At 45.0% G+C, this 16,684-nt stretch overlaps 1 protein-coding gene across 1 annotated transcript in view; it reads left to right on the top strand.

The window, feature by feature from the left end:
• LOC142582244 (nephrin-like) overlaps nt 1-16,684 on the top strand; it is a 71,817-nt gene that overhangs the window by 36,524 nt on the left and 18,609 nt on the right. Inside the window, exons 12-14 of the mRNA XM_075691707.1 lie at nt 503-561; nt 6,670-6,910; nt 9,579-9,866. Of these exons, the coding sequence (XP_075547822.1) occupies nt 503-561; nt 6,670-6,910; nt 9,579-9,866 (588 nt within the window). The remainder of the gene's footprint in view (nt 1-502; nt 562-6,669; nt 6,911-9,578; nt 9,867-16,684) is intronic.

The raw sequence follows: 16,684 nt of genomic DNA, 5'->3' as shown, positions 1-16,684 counted from the left end.
AGTGGTACTCACTCTTGCCGACCTTCCGGGGCTGAAGCACTTTCTTTAAAGGTTAGCGATAGAACGCTCGTGGATGAGCGAATTTCTGTATCTTTAAGCAAAGCCGTACATCTCGAAGTGTCGGTAACACGTACGGACAATTGCAGTAGCGGTCCGCGAACTTGGCCACACATATTCATTTAATTCCTTAATATGGCAGTCACTATTTTTGCAACCAACTACTGCACATTTCTTCAATCAACATAAATTCAATCGAGCACGATTGAAGCACAGTGCGTTAGCGAAAACGCAGTTGCATTTGAGACACCTGATCGCACAGACACAAGGTGGAAGCGCTAGTGGTTTCGTATTCGTGCGCCGCATCGCCGAAAGCACCATCTCGCTTGTCTAGAACAAACTGCTCCGCGAAAAGGGTCAATATCACTCGCAGGCAGCAGTTCGTCATAATTGCGTTGGTTGAGATAATGACTTATAAAAAAAACACATCATTTTTATATCGCAGTTCCTCCGAGAGTAGTCTCTATCACGGTGGTTCCACAAGCCCCGAAAGAAGGTGACACGGTGAGTGGCGCCTATTTCGTGCTTGGTTGAAAGAAAAAGCGCCACCGTTCAACTAGATTACCTGAGGCTGCTCATACAAGCTCGTGTTGAAACACACTGCCATATAAGCACGTGCAAGAACAAAAAGCTCTTTAAATTATCAAAAGCATTTCTCTGTGTACGATGTACTGGTGGAAAAACCTTATCTTATTTGGATGGAGTAAAGTGACCGACAGCAGATATAAATTCAGAGCGCGTTACTTCTACAAAAATGAGGAAATTTGACATGAACACCTTTAGCGATTTACTCGTCCAGCGCTGCTTATTGTCATTTCCTTGAGTGCCGTAAAAATTGTTGAGCGAGTTGCAAGTATTCATTATTAATGTATTTTTAGTGAAAACACAGTGTGAGAGACCAGAACGAGAGTAACGACATGTGCTTTAAAGAAGGTAACTGCTGCTTCTTTCTCATACCGTCGTCCCGCTTGGCGCTAAAATACGATCTACGAAGCTTCCCGCAAACATTCAGTTACTGAGAGGTAGACTTTGATCACATGGGACACTGGACTCTTGCTTTAAGAGCTTCGTTCGTAATGCACTACAAGTGTCATTGTTTACTTATATTGTAGTAGAATATTGACTGCAGTTAGTGCAGTTAATCTGGGAGTTGGGTATGAAGATTAAAAGCAACTTGTAGTATACAATCATGGGTTCAAAATCACTTAATCAGCTATGACTTCATATTGTTCAACTTTAATTCTCATACGCAATACACACGACGCACAATTTCATTGTTCGCTTGTTTCATGAAGGCTTACTTGATTGACGTGCGCTTCGTTAGGTGAGCATCTCTGCGATGGTATGAGTTGCCTTCATATCAAGATAGCTACATCAGGACTCTGGTGAACAACGGCAGTCTAACAGAAAGACGCATAAAACTAACATGCAGCTCATTAGTGTGCTTTTCTTTTCCTTTTCTTCGAATATATCTCCCTTTCTCTCTCTTTCAGTACGTTGTCTGCGCGTGCGTACGAACCTCGACAATCTCCGGGGTGTCTTGCCAATGTTATGTGACGCATACTTGTAAAGCTGGTTCCTCAGTTAACACAAATCGGGAGGAGAAGCCCATTTCTGAGGTTCCCCTCGCATAGCATGAGACAATCACCACGAATATCGACACCATATATTTTGTTTGCGCGTAGCGTATAACATTACCATGACAACGGTTAGAGTCATCAATAAGTAAAACCTCGTCGCCTGAAATTTTACGTGGGGCCTCTAACTTCTTAAACTGACGGTCAGTCGATTGCACCTTCAAGAAAGCGGTGCCCGTACACCTCTTCATAGGCTGAACGGAACGCCGATGCCTCATGACATTTCTTGCCTCTAAAAGAAAGAGTCAAATTGTACTCATTGATTCTCACAAACAGTTCGCTTAGTGAATTAAAAATTTGATAAGATTGGCGAATGTAGCAAATTTATTCCAAAGACATTGAACGCCTGATTTACAGCGCTGTAACTTCGAAACAAAGACAAGTATTTTCTTCTGTAAACAGTGCATCATGGCGCATATGAAGTGTAAAAAGTGCCCACGTTATTTTGCATATTATACAAGGTCTCTTACACGACGTTCTCAATTTTCTTTCTTGTGGAAACGTTGGTAGGCTGTACAGTCAGGCATTATATGTCACTTTCCGTGCAACCGGAATAATATATATATATATATATATATATATATTACAGCGCAGCTGTCTATGGCTAGGACCTGGCGGATCGCGTCCGCGCGTGGACCAACGATTTTTCATTCGTGGGCCGCCCCCGAAGACTGTGCAATACAAGGCCAAACCGCGGCTGGGGTGCAGTTGGCCATTAAGGGGCCCCAGGGTGTCTATCAAGTTGACATTTCCAAATTCCCTCAGTTTTCCAGGTTTTCCCTGAGTGCTTTTGCAAAATTTCCTGAGTAACACAGAACTTTGTGTTATGTCAAGACAGGCCCGATGCTGTCACTCTATAGTAAGCATGCTAAAAAAATAAAAAAAAACTTGACCTAGTTTGAATAGTAAGTAGTAACGCTTATTTTAATCAAAAAGGAATCAGAAGGGAGGGTTATCAGAATGTGCAGCGAATAAGATATATCTGAAAAAAATTTTAAAACTCATTCCAAATCCAGTCGAACGTTCTCAAACACAAAAAAAGGAGATGCATGCAGAAAAAAATATTTTCGAGTGTCCCCTTTCGTCCCGAATTATTATCGACTGTAGATACACGTGTGAAACATAGATAGTGCTTGAGATTCCAGTGAAAGCAAATCAAAATGGTAGACTGACTCTTTGAGCATTTTATGAAGAGTCATCATAATTAGAAAGTAATTCAATATTTGAATATTGTAAAGTCAGTCATGCTACGTTTCTTCATTTAAGATCATTAAATCCCCTGCGCGAATTAGATGCCCAAGTTATTCAGTGGCCTCGAGCATTTCAAGAAAGAAAGAAAAATATATGTTAAGGTTGCTACTGACATGCCCCATGCTAAACATCACATAAAACATGGTAGTGCCTTCACCAAAGCGGTACTCTGTAACGATACATATTACACAGAAGTAAAATGGAAGTAATTTAGGTTACAAGAATGTTCAATTTGCCGTAAGTTTAATGTTTGCGCTCTATTCCTGGCTACGACTGCACAGAAATAGCAAAGATAGGTCACGTCCTCAAATGTGGACGCCGTGACTGAATGGGATATAAGCTATTTCTATCAATTGATGACAAGCTCATTGGTATACGGCCCGAACTTTCTCACAAGTGAGATTCGCTCTGAAAAGCTGGTGTGTCAACCTAAGCTGTCCTGACATACTCTCAGCCCACGCACAACACCTCAGTGTTGCGTTTCACTGCTTTAAAGAGTTTATTTTGATCTGGATGAGGGACACCTGCATCTCGGTGTCAGCGATGACTTTCATTGTTTGGTGCTGAAGCTCCTTGAAAGAAGTGGCGGCACACTTAAATTCCTTTCCTGTTCATTCATCAATGCGTAGGTCCTTTCTGTTCGCGTCCTCCTTCCACCGCGCGTTCACCCCATGGATCATCTGAAGCATCCTCTTGGTCAGTTGCACAATCGACATCCGATTTTTCAGACTCCCTAGAGGCCACGAAAACGTCCGAAAAAATCGAGCAGTTCGGAAAAATGAATGTATGTCTTTTACTGCCCTTAAGGGCTAAAACCGCCACAGGTACATCCGAAAAAGCCTGCCAGGCATATATCATTAGGCATATCAGTGCTCGTACTGTGACAGGAAATGGCGGGTGGCCGCGTTTATATTTAAGGAATACATGCTGCGTCCCGTGACAATTGCCCCGTCCCACGCTTGTTATACTACACTGCGTAACACTGATATAGTGAGGCGACGCTGATTTCGGGAACCGGTATTATGCATGCAATGCGCCGTGCTTTCCGAGCTTCGAAGTCAATCGCGTAGACCATAAATGCGGAGTCGGTGCCATTGCTGACAGCGGCGAATTCTTTCAATAAAGAAACACGGCGGCGAACGGCAAGAAGCTTAATAGCAAACGTCGAAGCAGCTAGGCCTAGCGTTTGTCGCGGTGGTGGCTACGGCTGCCAGCGGATCTGCGTGCGAGAGCGCCGGTTCGAAGCGGCGAGGTAATCAAAACGGCGGTGGTGGTGGCTTTGATTAATGCAGTTTCGGACCTGCGATCACGGCAAAAAGTCCGGAAAATCGGACGGCGAAGGGTTCTTGCGTCCGAAATTTCAGGCGTTTTTATACATTGACTCCATGGGGTACGTGGTGGTGCCGCGAAGCCGTCCGAATTATCGTGCATCTGGAAACTCGGTCGTTGACTGTCCATTGGCAACGCCTCCAGCCGACGACACGGCGTCAAAGACGATTAGTTACGATCCCTTTCTGTTACCCGAGCCAGCAGTGCCACGACTTTCGTTCCCTTTCAATAAAAGTACAGCTAATTTCCCCTGATAGAAGTACAAAATCCCTGAATTTTTCCTGAGTATTTCCAGACTATTCAAAATCTCTGAGCATTCTCAGTTTTACCATTTTTCCCGGTTGGTAGACACCCTGGGCCCGCATACACAGCTTCGCTTGTCATCCTTCTTCACAGAGTGGAAGGGCACGGATCTTTATATATATACAATAAATACAACAGCGTTACAGTGACATTTGCCTTCGTAAACGCAGGTGATGCGCAAACGTGTGAATGCTGTAGCGCACACGAAGCTATTGGCCCTCCGTGCGCCTAGGCTGTCCACATCGGAGATCGCTTTCAAGATAGGGCTCGCGCTGCTGCACCATACACAGCAGCCGCCGGAATAGAAACTCTCCCCCACCCTCCCGGTTGGAAGACGACGCGCTACCTCACCGCTTTCCTCCCTTGCGCGCGCGTGCTTGAGCCGCCGCCGTCGGCTCACCGTAGCCCGCTTTCACTCGCACATACAGCATACTACGTGCGGGGACGATGTTATCACGACCCGAACCCGCTACATCCATACTGCACACGGGACACGTAGCAACCCAGCGCGCATCCGCTTACCCTCCTCCTCAGCAATCCTTTTCACCTTCCCCGCTTCGCTCAATGCCACCTAGGCTTTCCTCTAAGTGATGTTGCTTTACCGCGTGTTCAGCGAACTGCTTCGTACTTTCCCCAGCGCGCGATTCTCTTCTCCACCTCTAGGCGCCTCCCTCCTGCAGCGCTCGCTTCCTTCGCGGCTTCAAACTTCGCCGATTTCACTGGCGGGCCATTTACGCTTTCTAATCGGCTTATAGTTTGAGTAATGAGAACGTTTCTTGGTTGCCTGCTAAACGTTGAATATGAACGCCGAGTACCGGAGAGATCTAAAGTTTTCTGTAAAACTTCTGCTTGGTCCTCCAGGCTCCAGCTGATCTTAATGGAGGCGTCTCCTGTCCGCGCATCTTTCCGGCGTATTGACAGTGCCTACTATAGACCACCACTCTCCCTACTATCCGGTGAAACCCCCGACTGGTCGTTCCGGAGCGCTACGACTGGGCTAAAGCTCCATGTAGGGAAGAGACGAAGCTTTATTAGCAAACTAAGCCGACTACAGTGCGTATTACGAAGACTGAATGCCAGCGAAATAGGGCCCTCTTATCCTCGAAATGCATATTTAAGCAGCAACAGTAGTAGGACAACGGATCTCTTTGCAATCAATGTTTCGACAAAGGTACATGCCTTCGTTAAAGAAGCAACTGTTTTTATCTTCATATTTCTTTTTTTTTTTTGCATGCAGCCTTTACGTACGTAGCTCACCCTCCTCTATACTCAATGGGGAAGGATAATAGGTGGGTGCACAGAGTAGGAAGAGGAAAACAAGTGTTCAAATGGCGGGTGCTTAGTGGAGATGGCGAGAGAACTGGAGGGGTGTTTGGTGCTGCCAGTTCTTCCAAGAAGTTGTTGTGACAACACAAATGCAGTGCTAGGAGACGGGATAATACAGGAAGGAGCACATAGGCACTCAGAGCGATTTTGTCCTGTCTTCTAGGGCTGCTTTTCAGCGATCATGAAACAACTAGCTCACTAGACAATCCTTGCTAGATGTGGCAAAAGCTGTTAAGAATCTTAATGGCTAAGGAAGCGTAAAGTGTTAATGCATACATTCTCATGTATGCAATGCAAAACAGGAGGTCACCCAGACAGTTCTACTTTGGGGCCTCCTAATGTACTGCCCAAGATGTAAGATTGTTATCTCTTGCGTTACAAATAAACTTCAAATTTGTCCAATCTGGTGAACCTAATTTTCCCAGAAAACAGGAAGTAAGAAGAGATACGGAATGGACGGTTGGAAAACGAGCAATATAGAAATTAAAAAAGAAAGATAGTTTAGGAAGCTGAATTTTGCCCATATGTGTTCTTTAAGAGTAACTTATACAAATTGGAAATGATAGCAATGAGCACAAATGCAAGTCTTGTCGAAAGTTGAAAGAGAGAAACATAGAGAGAGATAGAGAGGAGTCCAAGTGGCGTGAAATACATCTTTAGCAATGCTTTTCGCAACGTTGTAGTCCTAGCATCGCGTCCTTTAACGATCTGACGAAGATGCCATCAACAAACAATGAAAGTACCTGTCCCTGTCGTTCGCCGGCAGGTGGTACTGACGTGCGAGTCCGGTAGCTCGAACCCGGAGAGCAGCATCCGCTGGGAGCGCGACGGCCGCACCCTGTCTGGCCAGCACCAGAGCCGTGTAGCGGCCCAGCACGGCGGCAAGGCGACGCGCAGCCGACTGCGCCTCAACGTGACAGCCGCCGACGACGGAGCCACGTTCACCTGCCTCGCCTCCAACCAAGTGCAGCAGGCCGCCACCAGGAGCGTGGCGCTGCGCGTGCGACGTAAGGGACCCGACCTGCCGCAGCAGTGAACGACGCAATAAAGTCACCGAAGCGAGTGCGGCGCTCACGTGGCTCAGTCTCGGTGTCGGCAGCGACCTCGCGCGCACGGGAAGCCTTTCTTAAAGAAATGCGCTGATTTTTTTCTTTCTTTTTTTTGTAGGCGTGACGTGCTAGTAATGAAAGTGATATTAGTTTGCTGTACTTCCCCGGTAATAGATGCCATTACAGGTACACAAGAATCATAATTCGAGACAGAAGGGCAGCGCTAAGAAACGACGGACAAACGCAGTAATTTAAGACACTAAAAGCTTTCACAAATGCGTTTAAGAGAAATTATCTGACAGAACGGTGTTTCCTAACTTATTCTTAGATTTGTGTTTGCTTACGTTTGCGTGTCGCGTCGCTGTAACTATTAACATTAAATAAATAAATAAAACATTGCCTTTCTTGAGAATGACAAGCCTTCGGGCCGACCGGGGTCTGACCCACACTCGTATAACCCACACTCCCAAATATGCCGGATCTGTTTGGGAAAAGCCCGGCTTCTGGGAAACAAAACCAATGACTTCTGCATCACGGTCAGAGCAGATTTCTTGCTCTTTGTGCTTGAGGCGACCTCGAAGCAAAGCTGTCTTGATTCATAATCTGACATTCCACTAATAAAATTTCTCTTTCTGCCTAACGCGCAGCAATCACCGCTTGAAAAGAACCGTTGTCTTAATGTGCGTTTCTCAAGTCACATTATTTCTGCAGCGATTCTTCGTATTCGTGTGTAAAGTGCTCACGTATTGCTTGGCATCCCCATGCGAGCACAGGCATCCCCTTTCGCTAGAAATTGAAGGCGTTGCTAAATCCTCAAGCACTAGCTGTATTTGTGGCGGGTTATATTTATTGGAATGCACCTGCAATGTAAATCAGATCGAGGTGATTCTATTTATGATCGCCCACGCAGCCATGTTTTTTGTGCGACACTTTGCAAGATGCTTATAAGTCCTGCGAAATAATTTATGTAATTTTTTTAAATAGTCGACAATGTATGGACTGACAGCACACGATAGCCTGCATGAAGTAATCTTCGATAGGACGCCAAAATAAGAAATTGTTTGTTGCGTTGTTTAACTCACTGCTAGGTCAACTTGTTCCTTACAAAATGTGTATTATTCTTTGCAACTCTAACTAAATGGTGTTTGCTGCTGTAGAACCTTTGATAAAAACATAATAACTCGTAACTAACTCCGCACATGGATAGTTCTCAGGATACAACAATCATGTTCGGGACTTTCCGTAGATGGCATTCTAAGCAAGCCGCCTTGCGCGAAAGCCTCAGGGCTTGCGAGTGAGTGCAATAAATATTTGGCGCGTAGAGAAGAGACGGAATTATGATTCTTATACCTAAACTAGTAGTCCGGAGCTTTTGGCTTTTGCTTTCAGACTGTCGCTGCTTAGCAAGTGTAACCCGCATTTTGTGCGACAGGTTTTTTTCCTTCAGACATTGATGCGTATATCATAACGAAACTTTTAATGCACTGCACCACTAAAGGGAATGTAGTGATAAGTGTGGTCATAGGCGTTCGATGGAGGAAAATATACTAGGGAGGGGAATTTACAAGTATGGGGATGCAACGTTAAAGGTCAACTCCGGCGTTTTTTTTAACCGTGTTAAGATATTGTCATTTTCAAATGGCATTGACAGACCTGTCACCGGTAGGGTGGTTCAAATTGTTTTGAAATTTATCAATAATTTTAAATAAGTAATAAACAGCACACCGAAGCTGAAACGGGTAGCTGCTTTGGGTGACGTCACGCTGACTCACTGACGTCACATCCTATACTACCATGATGCAAACACACAGTACACTTGGCACTAACGCCAAAGAAACGAAGTTGATGATGTCTCCTGGCGACACAGGGAACTTTTACAGATTTTCCGAACTGGACAGCGACGATTTAAGCGACGATTTCAATGACAGTGGCGGTGTAGTCTCTGACGTCACAAACACAAGGTGGCCAGTAGAAAGTCATGAGTCGGGAACGCAAACAATAATTAAAATTGAATTTCAGGAAAACCAAGTGACTTGCAGCCACATAGTTTGGCACAGATAATCAGGGCAAAAGAGAACATATATTCAAAATTTTATTAAGATCAGTAGACATCGAAAAATCGCCGGAGTTGCCCTTTAAGGGATGCTGTCGGCGAGGCTTGTAAAGGAACGTAGAGTACAAAATAATGGAAAACGTGTACAAAGGAGTTCGTGCTTCTGTGTACGCAAAGCCGCTTGGGAACGCTATGCTTAAATATACACGCTGTCTGCGCTTTACTTTTGAAGCTTCTCAAGTTATCCAAAGTATTATTGTGACGTAACTTTGAACAGAGACCCAATCATAAAAAAAGACAAAATGCTGAGACGCATTGCCGCCAGTGAGGCCAGTTCCAACACATGACGTCTCTGTGCGTTCGTGACTGCCGTCGCTGTTAAACGATCGCCACTCAGAGCTGGGTGCCGAAGCAGTTGGCATGTGTGGGCGCCAAAGGCGAGAATCTGTCGTCATTACAGTCTCATTCCTGCGATTTCGATCGGCAAAAGTTTTGTAAGTCCACTTTCGCAATGACGTACGCAGGCGAGGTTTAATGTTGACGCGCCTTCGCCTCTGCTTTTGGTCTTCCCAGACAAGCCACTGTTCCTGCACCCGCCCGTGGCAAAACACGAGGTGAAGCAAGGCGACAGCGTGCTGCTGAACATGTCCGCGAAGGCTTACCCTTCGAAGATAAGCTACGCATGGACCAAGGAGGGCGTTCCGCTGCCTCTGGAGTCGTGGCGGGAAACGCGTAGGGTTTTCCACCGCGCCTCGGCGCTCTTCATCAACCACGCACAGAAGGACGACAGCGGACGCTACGAGTTCGAAGCCAGGAACAGCATCGGATCCGCCAAGGCCACCGTTGTCGTCAAAGTGCATTGTGAGTACTCCTAGAGGTACATGCACGAACGCTTCGTGAACGGCCAGGAACGTAAGCGAATTACACACGGTTTGACAACCTGCCTTTCCACAGAGTCGACACTAAAGTTGACAGCAGGGTGGTCTGTTAAGATGTTTAACTCGACAATTGGCCAGCTTTTTAATAGGTTATCTAGCCCATAAAGTGGTTGTGTCGTTATGTCGAAAAAGTAGCGTTCCAGGGCAGAGCTGGCTGGAGTGATAAATAACGGACCGTGGAGTTCGTCATCGAAGGCGCATCTAGAATCGTGGACAAGTTTGAATTTTGACCAATGCGGTCAGTAATTGTTCACTTTCTTGGTGGGAACCGGAGCGGGAGTATGTGGCGCTCATTGTCTCACTCTAATATTGCTGGATTGATATTTAGTGCGCCGTTCGTTTGACCACCGTGTGAATGATGGACAATGTACATCCGAGCATGCGTGAAATTCTTGGCACATATTGCACATTTGTAGGCCTTACAACTCCTGGACGACACCAGCTTGGGTTTGATAAATTAGTCCTAATATGGCCTAGCGAGCTTTCCCAAGCGCGACCATTCCTGCTCAGATAGACAAAATTACTGCCGAGCTACCTTCTAAACTGCCGCTAAGTTTAGCTTTGATTTCGTTGTGACACGACCACGGCGTCATCTGCATACACGGTACATACATGGTCGAGTAATGGCTTATTTACACAACGATACGAAAGTATGGTGCGTGGGTAGTATGGTTGCGATGGTCTAAACGATAATGCTGCAACATGTTTTCGTTACATCGATTTCAGCAAGCGACCTCGTTTGACTGTTCTTAAAGACGTTTCACGTTTCAAAAACGAAGGAGAATTGTCGACAGACATATCGTCCATGTAGACGGCCCTACAATGAAACACTCAAATGTGCATGGATACAATCCGCCGACAACAGTACGCATGTATGTAGAATTAAGTAGGGTCTAACGGGGCTAGTTGAAAGTAGAAAGCTTCCAGCGACTTCATTTCGCTTATGAGAAACGCAAAACTTGAGATGCTTGACCCATAGGCTGAAAAATGCTGAAAGAATTGCACGATTAAAAAAATAATCGAGTTTGGAACGCATAGTTGGCAGGTCAATCGCCCTGCCATAGTTCGGTACCAAAAGCGCAACAGTCCTGAACAGCTCATTCCAGTCCGCCGCATATTTTCAGTGTGACTGCCCAGAGTCCAAGTGCGTTACAATCAGGATGAGTTCATGCATGCAAGTTTTACACTATACCAACTAGACTGGGTTGTCGCCGATCTTCCCTCCTGCTTAACCGCAGCCTATTTCCTTGCAGGGCTGCATTCAAATACCTGATATTTTTGACTCGCCGCTGCGCCTCGCTTGCCGAGAATTTTGTTGTAAATCCAGTAGCGTTACCGAACGGGCTAGTGCTGAAACGAGCAGCTTCGAGACTACCTGATCGAATGCTATCGTAGCACAGGAGTCCCAAGTGAAGAAAAGAAATGCGCATTTGTCCATGCATGCAGTAAGGCACGCAGACCAAGCAACCCGCGGCCATCGGCCGCAGAATAAGCGCGCCAGCTATTGAATAGTGCAACGCGTTCACCGCACGTTATCTAGAACGAGGAATTCTCCCTGTTGAAGAAGCAGATGTGTGCGCAATATCCACTGGCGGCATACATAAGTGGTCTGCGCGCGTGCCCTTCTACACTTTCGATTGTCCCGGCCGTTGAATGGCGTTATCTGCTGCATGGAACAATTAATATCAAGACCGTTTCACAGCCAAAAAGATTAAATGAGATTAAAGAAGAATTAAATAATTTGCTAGATCTGATGTACATGCATTTCTTGCCGGGCCTGCCGAAGCCTTCCGAGGGCTTGCGTGGCGGAGACCTGAGAGTCGCGGCAAAATCACATTGACAGGCTCTGTAGCTTAACTAACGCTCTAAAATATAAACTAACCTGTTCATTTTCACGAGCACATACAAAAAATACCATGAAACGCAAAATAATAGAGTGACAAAGTTGCGACATGTCATCGCCAAACAAGACGGGTCACAGTATTACAAGAATATGCACTGAATTGGCAAATTTACTAAAGGAAAGCCCCGTAGTAGATACAGGTACCACGTTCAAACCATTCGCAATGCTCACTTACACACAAATAAATGTTAGCTTCATACGAGCGACACGTTTTTTCTATCCCTTCTTTTAAGGTGTTTTTAAGCCGGATAAACTTCGTTGCTCCAGTACTGAGGCGGGGAGTTCATTAAACAAATTACGAATATAATATTGTCTTCGCCCTTTGCCATAATTACTTCCTGCTTGAGGAACAACATATCTGGAGAGATTGCGTAGATTCACGAGCTCTTTAGCGGTTACGCGAAAATCTTCGTTCCGTAAATATCGCGGCACAACGATACAGAGAAACACTAAATCAAAATTTGGCATTTTCGAAGAGCCGGTTGGGTTATGCATATCAATGGTTGTGTTGCAGGCTATACTTTTTAAAATATTCTGTAATAAACTCTCTGGGTCTCCATAAGCTGCTGGAATTTAAAGAACACCAGATGCCATATCTTATATGGGAATAAGCTAGCCCATGCGCGATCGCTTTCTTTACTGTAATGGGAGCATAACTCCGAACGCAGCAAAGTAAGCACGCAGCTCGTCAAAGTTTAGCAAAACGGAAGCTATATGAACGTTTCATAATAAATCATTGTCAAAGTGAACTCCTAGATAATTAAGACTGTCTACATATTCATTCGGTGTATAGTCACCATTCAAGAAATCGGATCCATGCAAAAGGACTGCTAGTGTGCCACCAGTAACTTTTAAGGGATTTCTAAAACAATGTAATTGCATTTCTCGGGCACTAGTTTTTAGTTGATTACTTTTACACGGGTCTATGACGTTTACTGCATCAATTTGAAGCAGAGCAAAAGCCCTATCATATTACATGTGTCTTGAAACAAACAACATGTCGTCCGCATATTGAAACACAGCGCTTGTGCCAATTACCTGTCCCAAGTCACACGCGTATAAGTTAAATAAACGTGGTGACAGCACTGAACCCTGCGGCACTCCTACTGTGAGGTACCGCAGTGTGCCGTGTACATCGTTCAAACAAACAATTTGAGACGGATTCAAAAGATAACTATTAAGAAAATCTAGAAAATGTCTCCGAAAGCCATAGTTGTAAAGTTGGCTGCATACAATACGGTGGTTAACGGAGTCAAATGCCTTTGATATATCCAAAAAGAGTCCACAGGCCACTTGGTTTCGTTAAAGAGTTTCGTGTAAAAAATCTGACAAAGTTTCAAAAAGTTTCTGCGTACCGCTGCATTGAACAAAGCCATTCTGGTAAGCTGATAAAATGTTGTGCTTTAGAAGAAGCTGTCAATCGCTTCAAGAATATGCCTTTCTAGCAGTTGTGCAAAAAAAGGAAGTAGGGATATGGGGCGGTAGTTTTCTGGTTTTGACGGATATCCACCCTTAAATACCGGAATAACACGCGCTCTCTTCATTTCACCGGGTACAACATATGTGCCTAGAATACTGTTCAAAATAAAAAAGAATCGGCCCAGCTACCACACTGGTATTACGTATTATATCTTCAGCCGATATTCCATCTAAACCTTGAGCACGGCTCTTTCGTGACCGACACAGCAATCGAAACAAGTCGTCTTCTGACATCGAAGGCAGAAGCGCCGAATCTGACACTGGTCTCCTAGCTGCGATAAGGCTCGGCAGATTAAGGGGCATTCCCATATCTGTCCCCATTGAAGAAAATGAGTCGTTGAAACAACTAGCACAGCTTGCGGCGAAACACCGAAACCTTTTAGTATCGGCTCTAAGTAGCAGCTTGACTTGGTTCCCCCAAAGCTCATTCACTAAAGACCACATATTTGCTTTCTTATCGTGTGGAAAGGAAAATTGACCGCTAAAGTAGCTTCTCTTCGAACAGAGCATCATTGATGTAACTTTGTTTCGCGCGCTTCGGTAAAGATTCTTCAAAGCTTCGTCTTCTGGGTGCTTTCGACACCGTTTCCAAGGTTCGTGTTTCCCTTGAATTGGTTTCAATATTCGATTGTTTACACAATGTAAGTGTGCTTTTCGCTTACGTACCAAAATGAATCTTTTACAGCCTTGCTTCAGCTCGGTAAAAGCAGTTACAAACTTTTTATAGCACTAGTCGAACAACTATGTGCTAAGAGCGTGTCCCTGTCATATTGGGAGACAAGCCTATCAAATCTAATGGAATGAAATATTTCTGAATATTAGGCCTTGCTTTTGAATGCATAAGCGTCAGGAGACGAGATCTTGCAGCCGATATAGTAATGATCAGCCAGCTTTTGTTGTTGTTCGAATGAATTCGATGGTCACGATATGAGTTGAACGAACTAAGACGGGGTTGAGGCACGAGGACACAAGGCGTTCTAAGAGCACTTCTTGTCTAGCGGCTTCGTTAACGGCAGATCCTATGCCATAGTCTGCTAATACGTTTAAGCAATCTGAAACAAATGTTTTGTCCGAGCTTAGTATATCTATATTAATATCATCGATAATGCACATGAGAAAGTAAAACATCTAAAGTTTGTTTCAGTTCATCGAGAAATGACTGCACGTGTTCTGACGGTGCACGATACATAGCGATTAAAGACAGAACAGTGCTATAATTTTCCAGGCGGAATGCGAGGCTTTCAGCAACCGAAACTGAAAACGTCACTGGTGTAATTAACCATTTAGTCTGAATGAAGACCGCTTTTCCGCTGCTTCGTCCACAGTGTTCTGTTTATAAAATTTTCTTGAATCTTGGGTAGGCGGAATGGCACAGCATATAGTCTTGAACGTTAATTTCTGCAAGTGCGAAAGCATCTGCTAAGCTTAAAATATAGTAGTATCGACAAGAAACCGATCCCAGTGTTTCCTTATACTTCTGACGTTTATATGGACAACTGAAAAAGACGGGTTATCAGTGGCGGCAAAGACTATTCCAAGTGAGCAAAAATCTGGAAGGGAGTGAAAGTTCACTGTCATTTTCTAATCCATCTTATGAACGTTAGCGACCATGTCGATTCGAAGCGCGCGACCTCCGTCTTACCATTCTTACCATTCTTAACCAACACAGACTCATAGATCCAAAGAAAACACGGGGAAAGTGGGAGATGGAAATTCAAGACAATAAGCAAAACGAGAACAAGGTAAAAGCGGGAGCCAACGTTTCGACAAGTGGACTTGTCTTTTTCAAGGCTCACAAACTTATAGAGGCTTTCCTTGCCTTTGGAATGAGCTTTCCGGAATAATTATTTGTTAGTCTGAGTCAAATTTTCGTTTAGGTACATCATGGGGTAGAGTTTTTTCTCTGTCAAGTCACGCAGTCTTCGACGTGCTGTCAGCCAAGTATCCCGTAGTAAAATGTCAGAGAACCTAATTAGTACATTTGGTACTTCATCCTTTCCGGCTGGTAGTCCGTGAACCGCAACAACACCCCGAGGATTGAATTCTGTCAAGGCTAGCTTCTGTGCAAGTTCTGCTATGACAGCATGCAGGTTTTCCCCTGACGAAAATGAAAGACTGTCGGGTTCCGAATTTTAAGGCCTGCTGTACTGTTCGTCTTTGTTGCGCTCAACACGAACTTGAGCTATTTCGTCAGACTGCCTTCTTAAGCTTTCTGTTAGTGTCCCTACTTGGGTTTCAAGACCTTATCTACCTTTTTCTTTAAGAGGCAAAAGAGTAACAACCATGTCATTGATTCCTTGTAGTTGTTCCCAAGGAGAACCTCATTAACTTCTGCAGATGCAGCCGAGTAGCGAAGTTGCCCTGAACTGGACTCGCGCGTAGATGCGCTACAGCGCGTGCATCTCCAAATCTCCCTTTTTGAGGGTCCCGTAGCCAAGAATGAACTTTCAGCAACACCCGAGCATGCGTTCCCCAAGTGAACGCCATTCCCGCATTCCACACAAGACAAGAATCTGCCATCACTTGGAAGCCAATCAGAACACACTGGATAGCTCCATGTTATGGCGAGGCACAAAACTAGTCAAAAATTTCGCACACAAAGAAAGTGAAGTATCGATGTTTAGCATCAATCATGGCATCAATCGGTGGCAGCAGCAAATAAATGGGCTCTAGGTAAGGAAAGCTCTCCTGTTTAAACGAAAATAGTTCTGATAAGTGTCCGGCAAGACTTTGCTGCTGACTGCGAAGCGCTTGTGCTGAGGGGGCGTCTTTTATCCTTGAACGGACGATCCCAGGCGCCACGCTCGAGTAGAATCCTGAGACAGCAACTTTTTCAATGAATGACGCTTCCTGCTAACAAGACCAACTTTCGCACATCGCCGGTAAACACTGGGGCCGTGATTCGATCAAGTAGTCGCACATTCCTTTTAGCTGATTGGCGGTGATACAACCCTGCAGCTGTTTAAACGAAAACGGTTCTGATAAGCGTCCAGCAAGACTTTGCCGCCAAATGCCAATTATTATTGTGCAGCAAGACTGCCCCCGACTGTAATCACATTAGTGATAAACGAAGAAGAACGAGAAGAAGAACTCGAAGGAAGCTTAAGCTTCCCCTTTAAGGGTGGAACACGATAGCGTTATTGGGCCCCGTTGACGCCGACACTGACAGCGGATATTCTGCGACACAGAAGCTCGATAGAAAACGCCGTGTGTGTCCCATCCTCTTTTTTGTGTCCTGTGTCATTGGCGCTGTTTTTAAACATTGTGGTAAAGCACCAAATCGCCCAATCTGTCGTTCTCCTTCAGGAAGCAATGGAGAGGTTTAGCGTGTCCGGTATTCGGGTAAGCGCAGGCGGACG

Source organism: Dermacentor variabilis, chromosome 5 (assembly GCF_050947875.1).
Source record: "Dermacentor variabilis isolate Ectoservices chromosome 5, ASM5094787v1, whole genome shotgun sequence".
Lineage (NCBI taxonomy): Eukaryota > Metazoa > Arthropoda > Arachnida > Ixodida > Ixodidae > Dermacentor > Dermacentor variabilis.
Note: the sequence above shows the minus strand (reverse complement) of the source record. Positions and strands in the feature narration are given on the sequence as shown.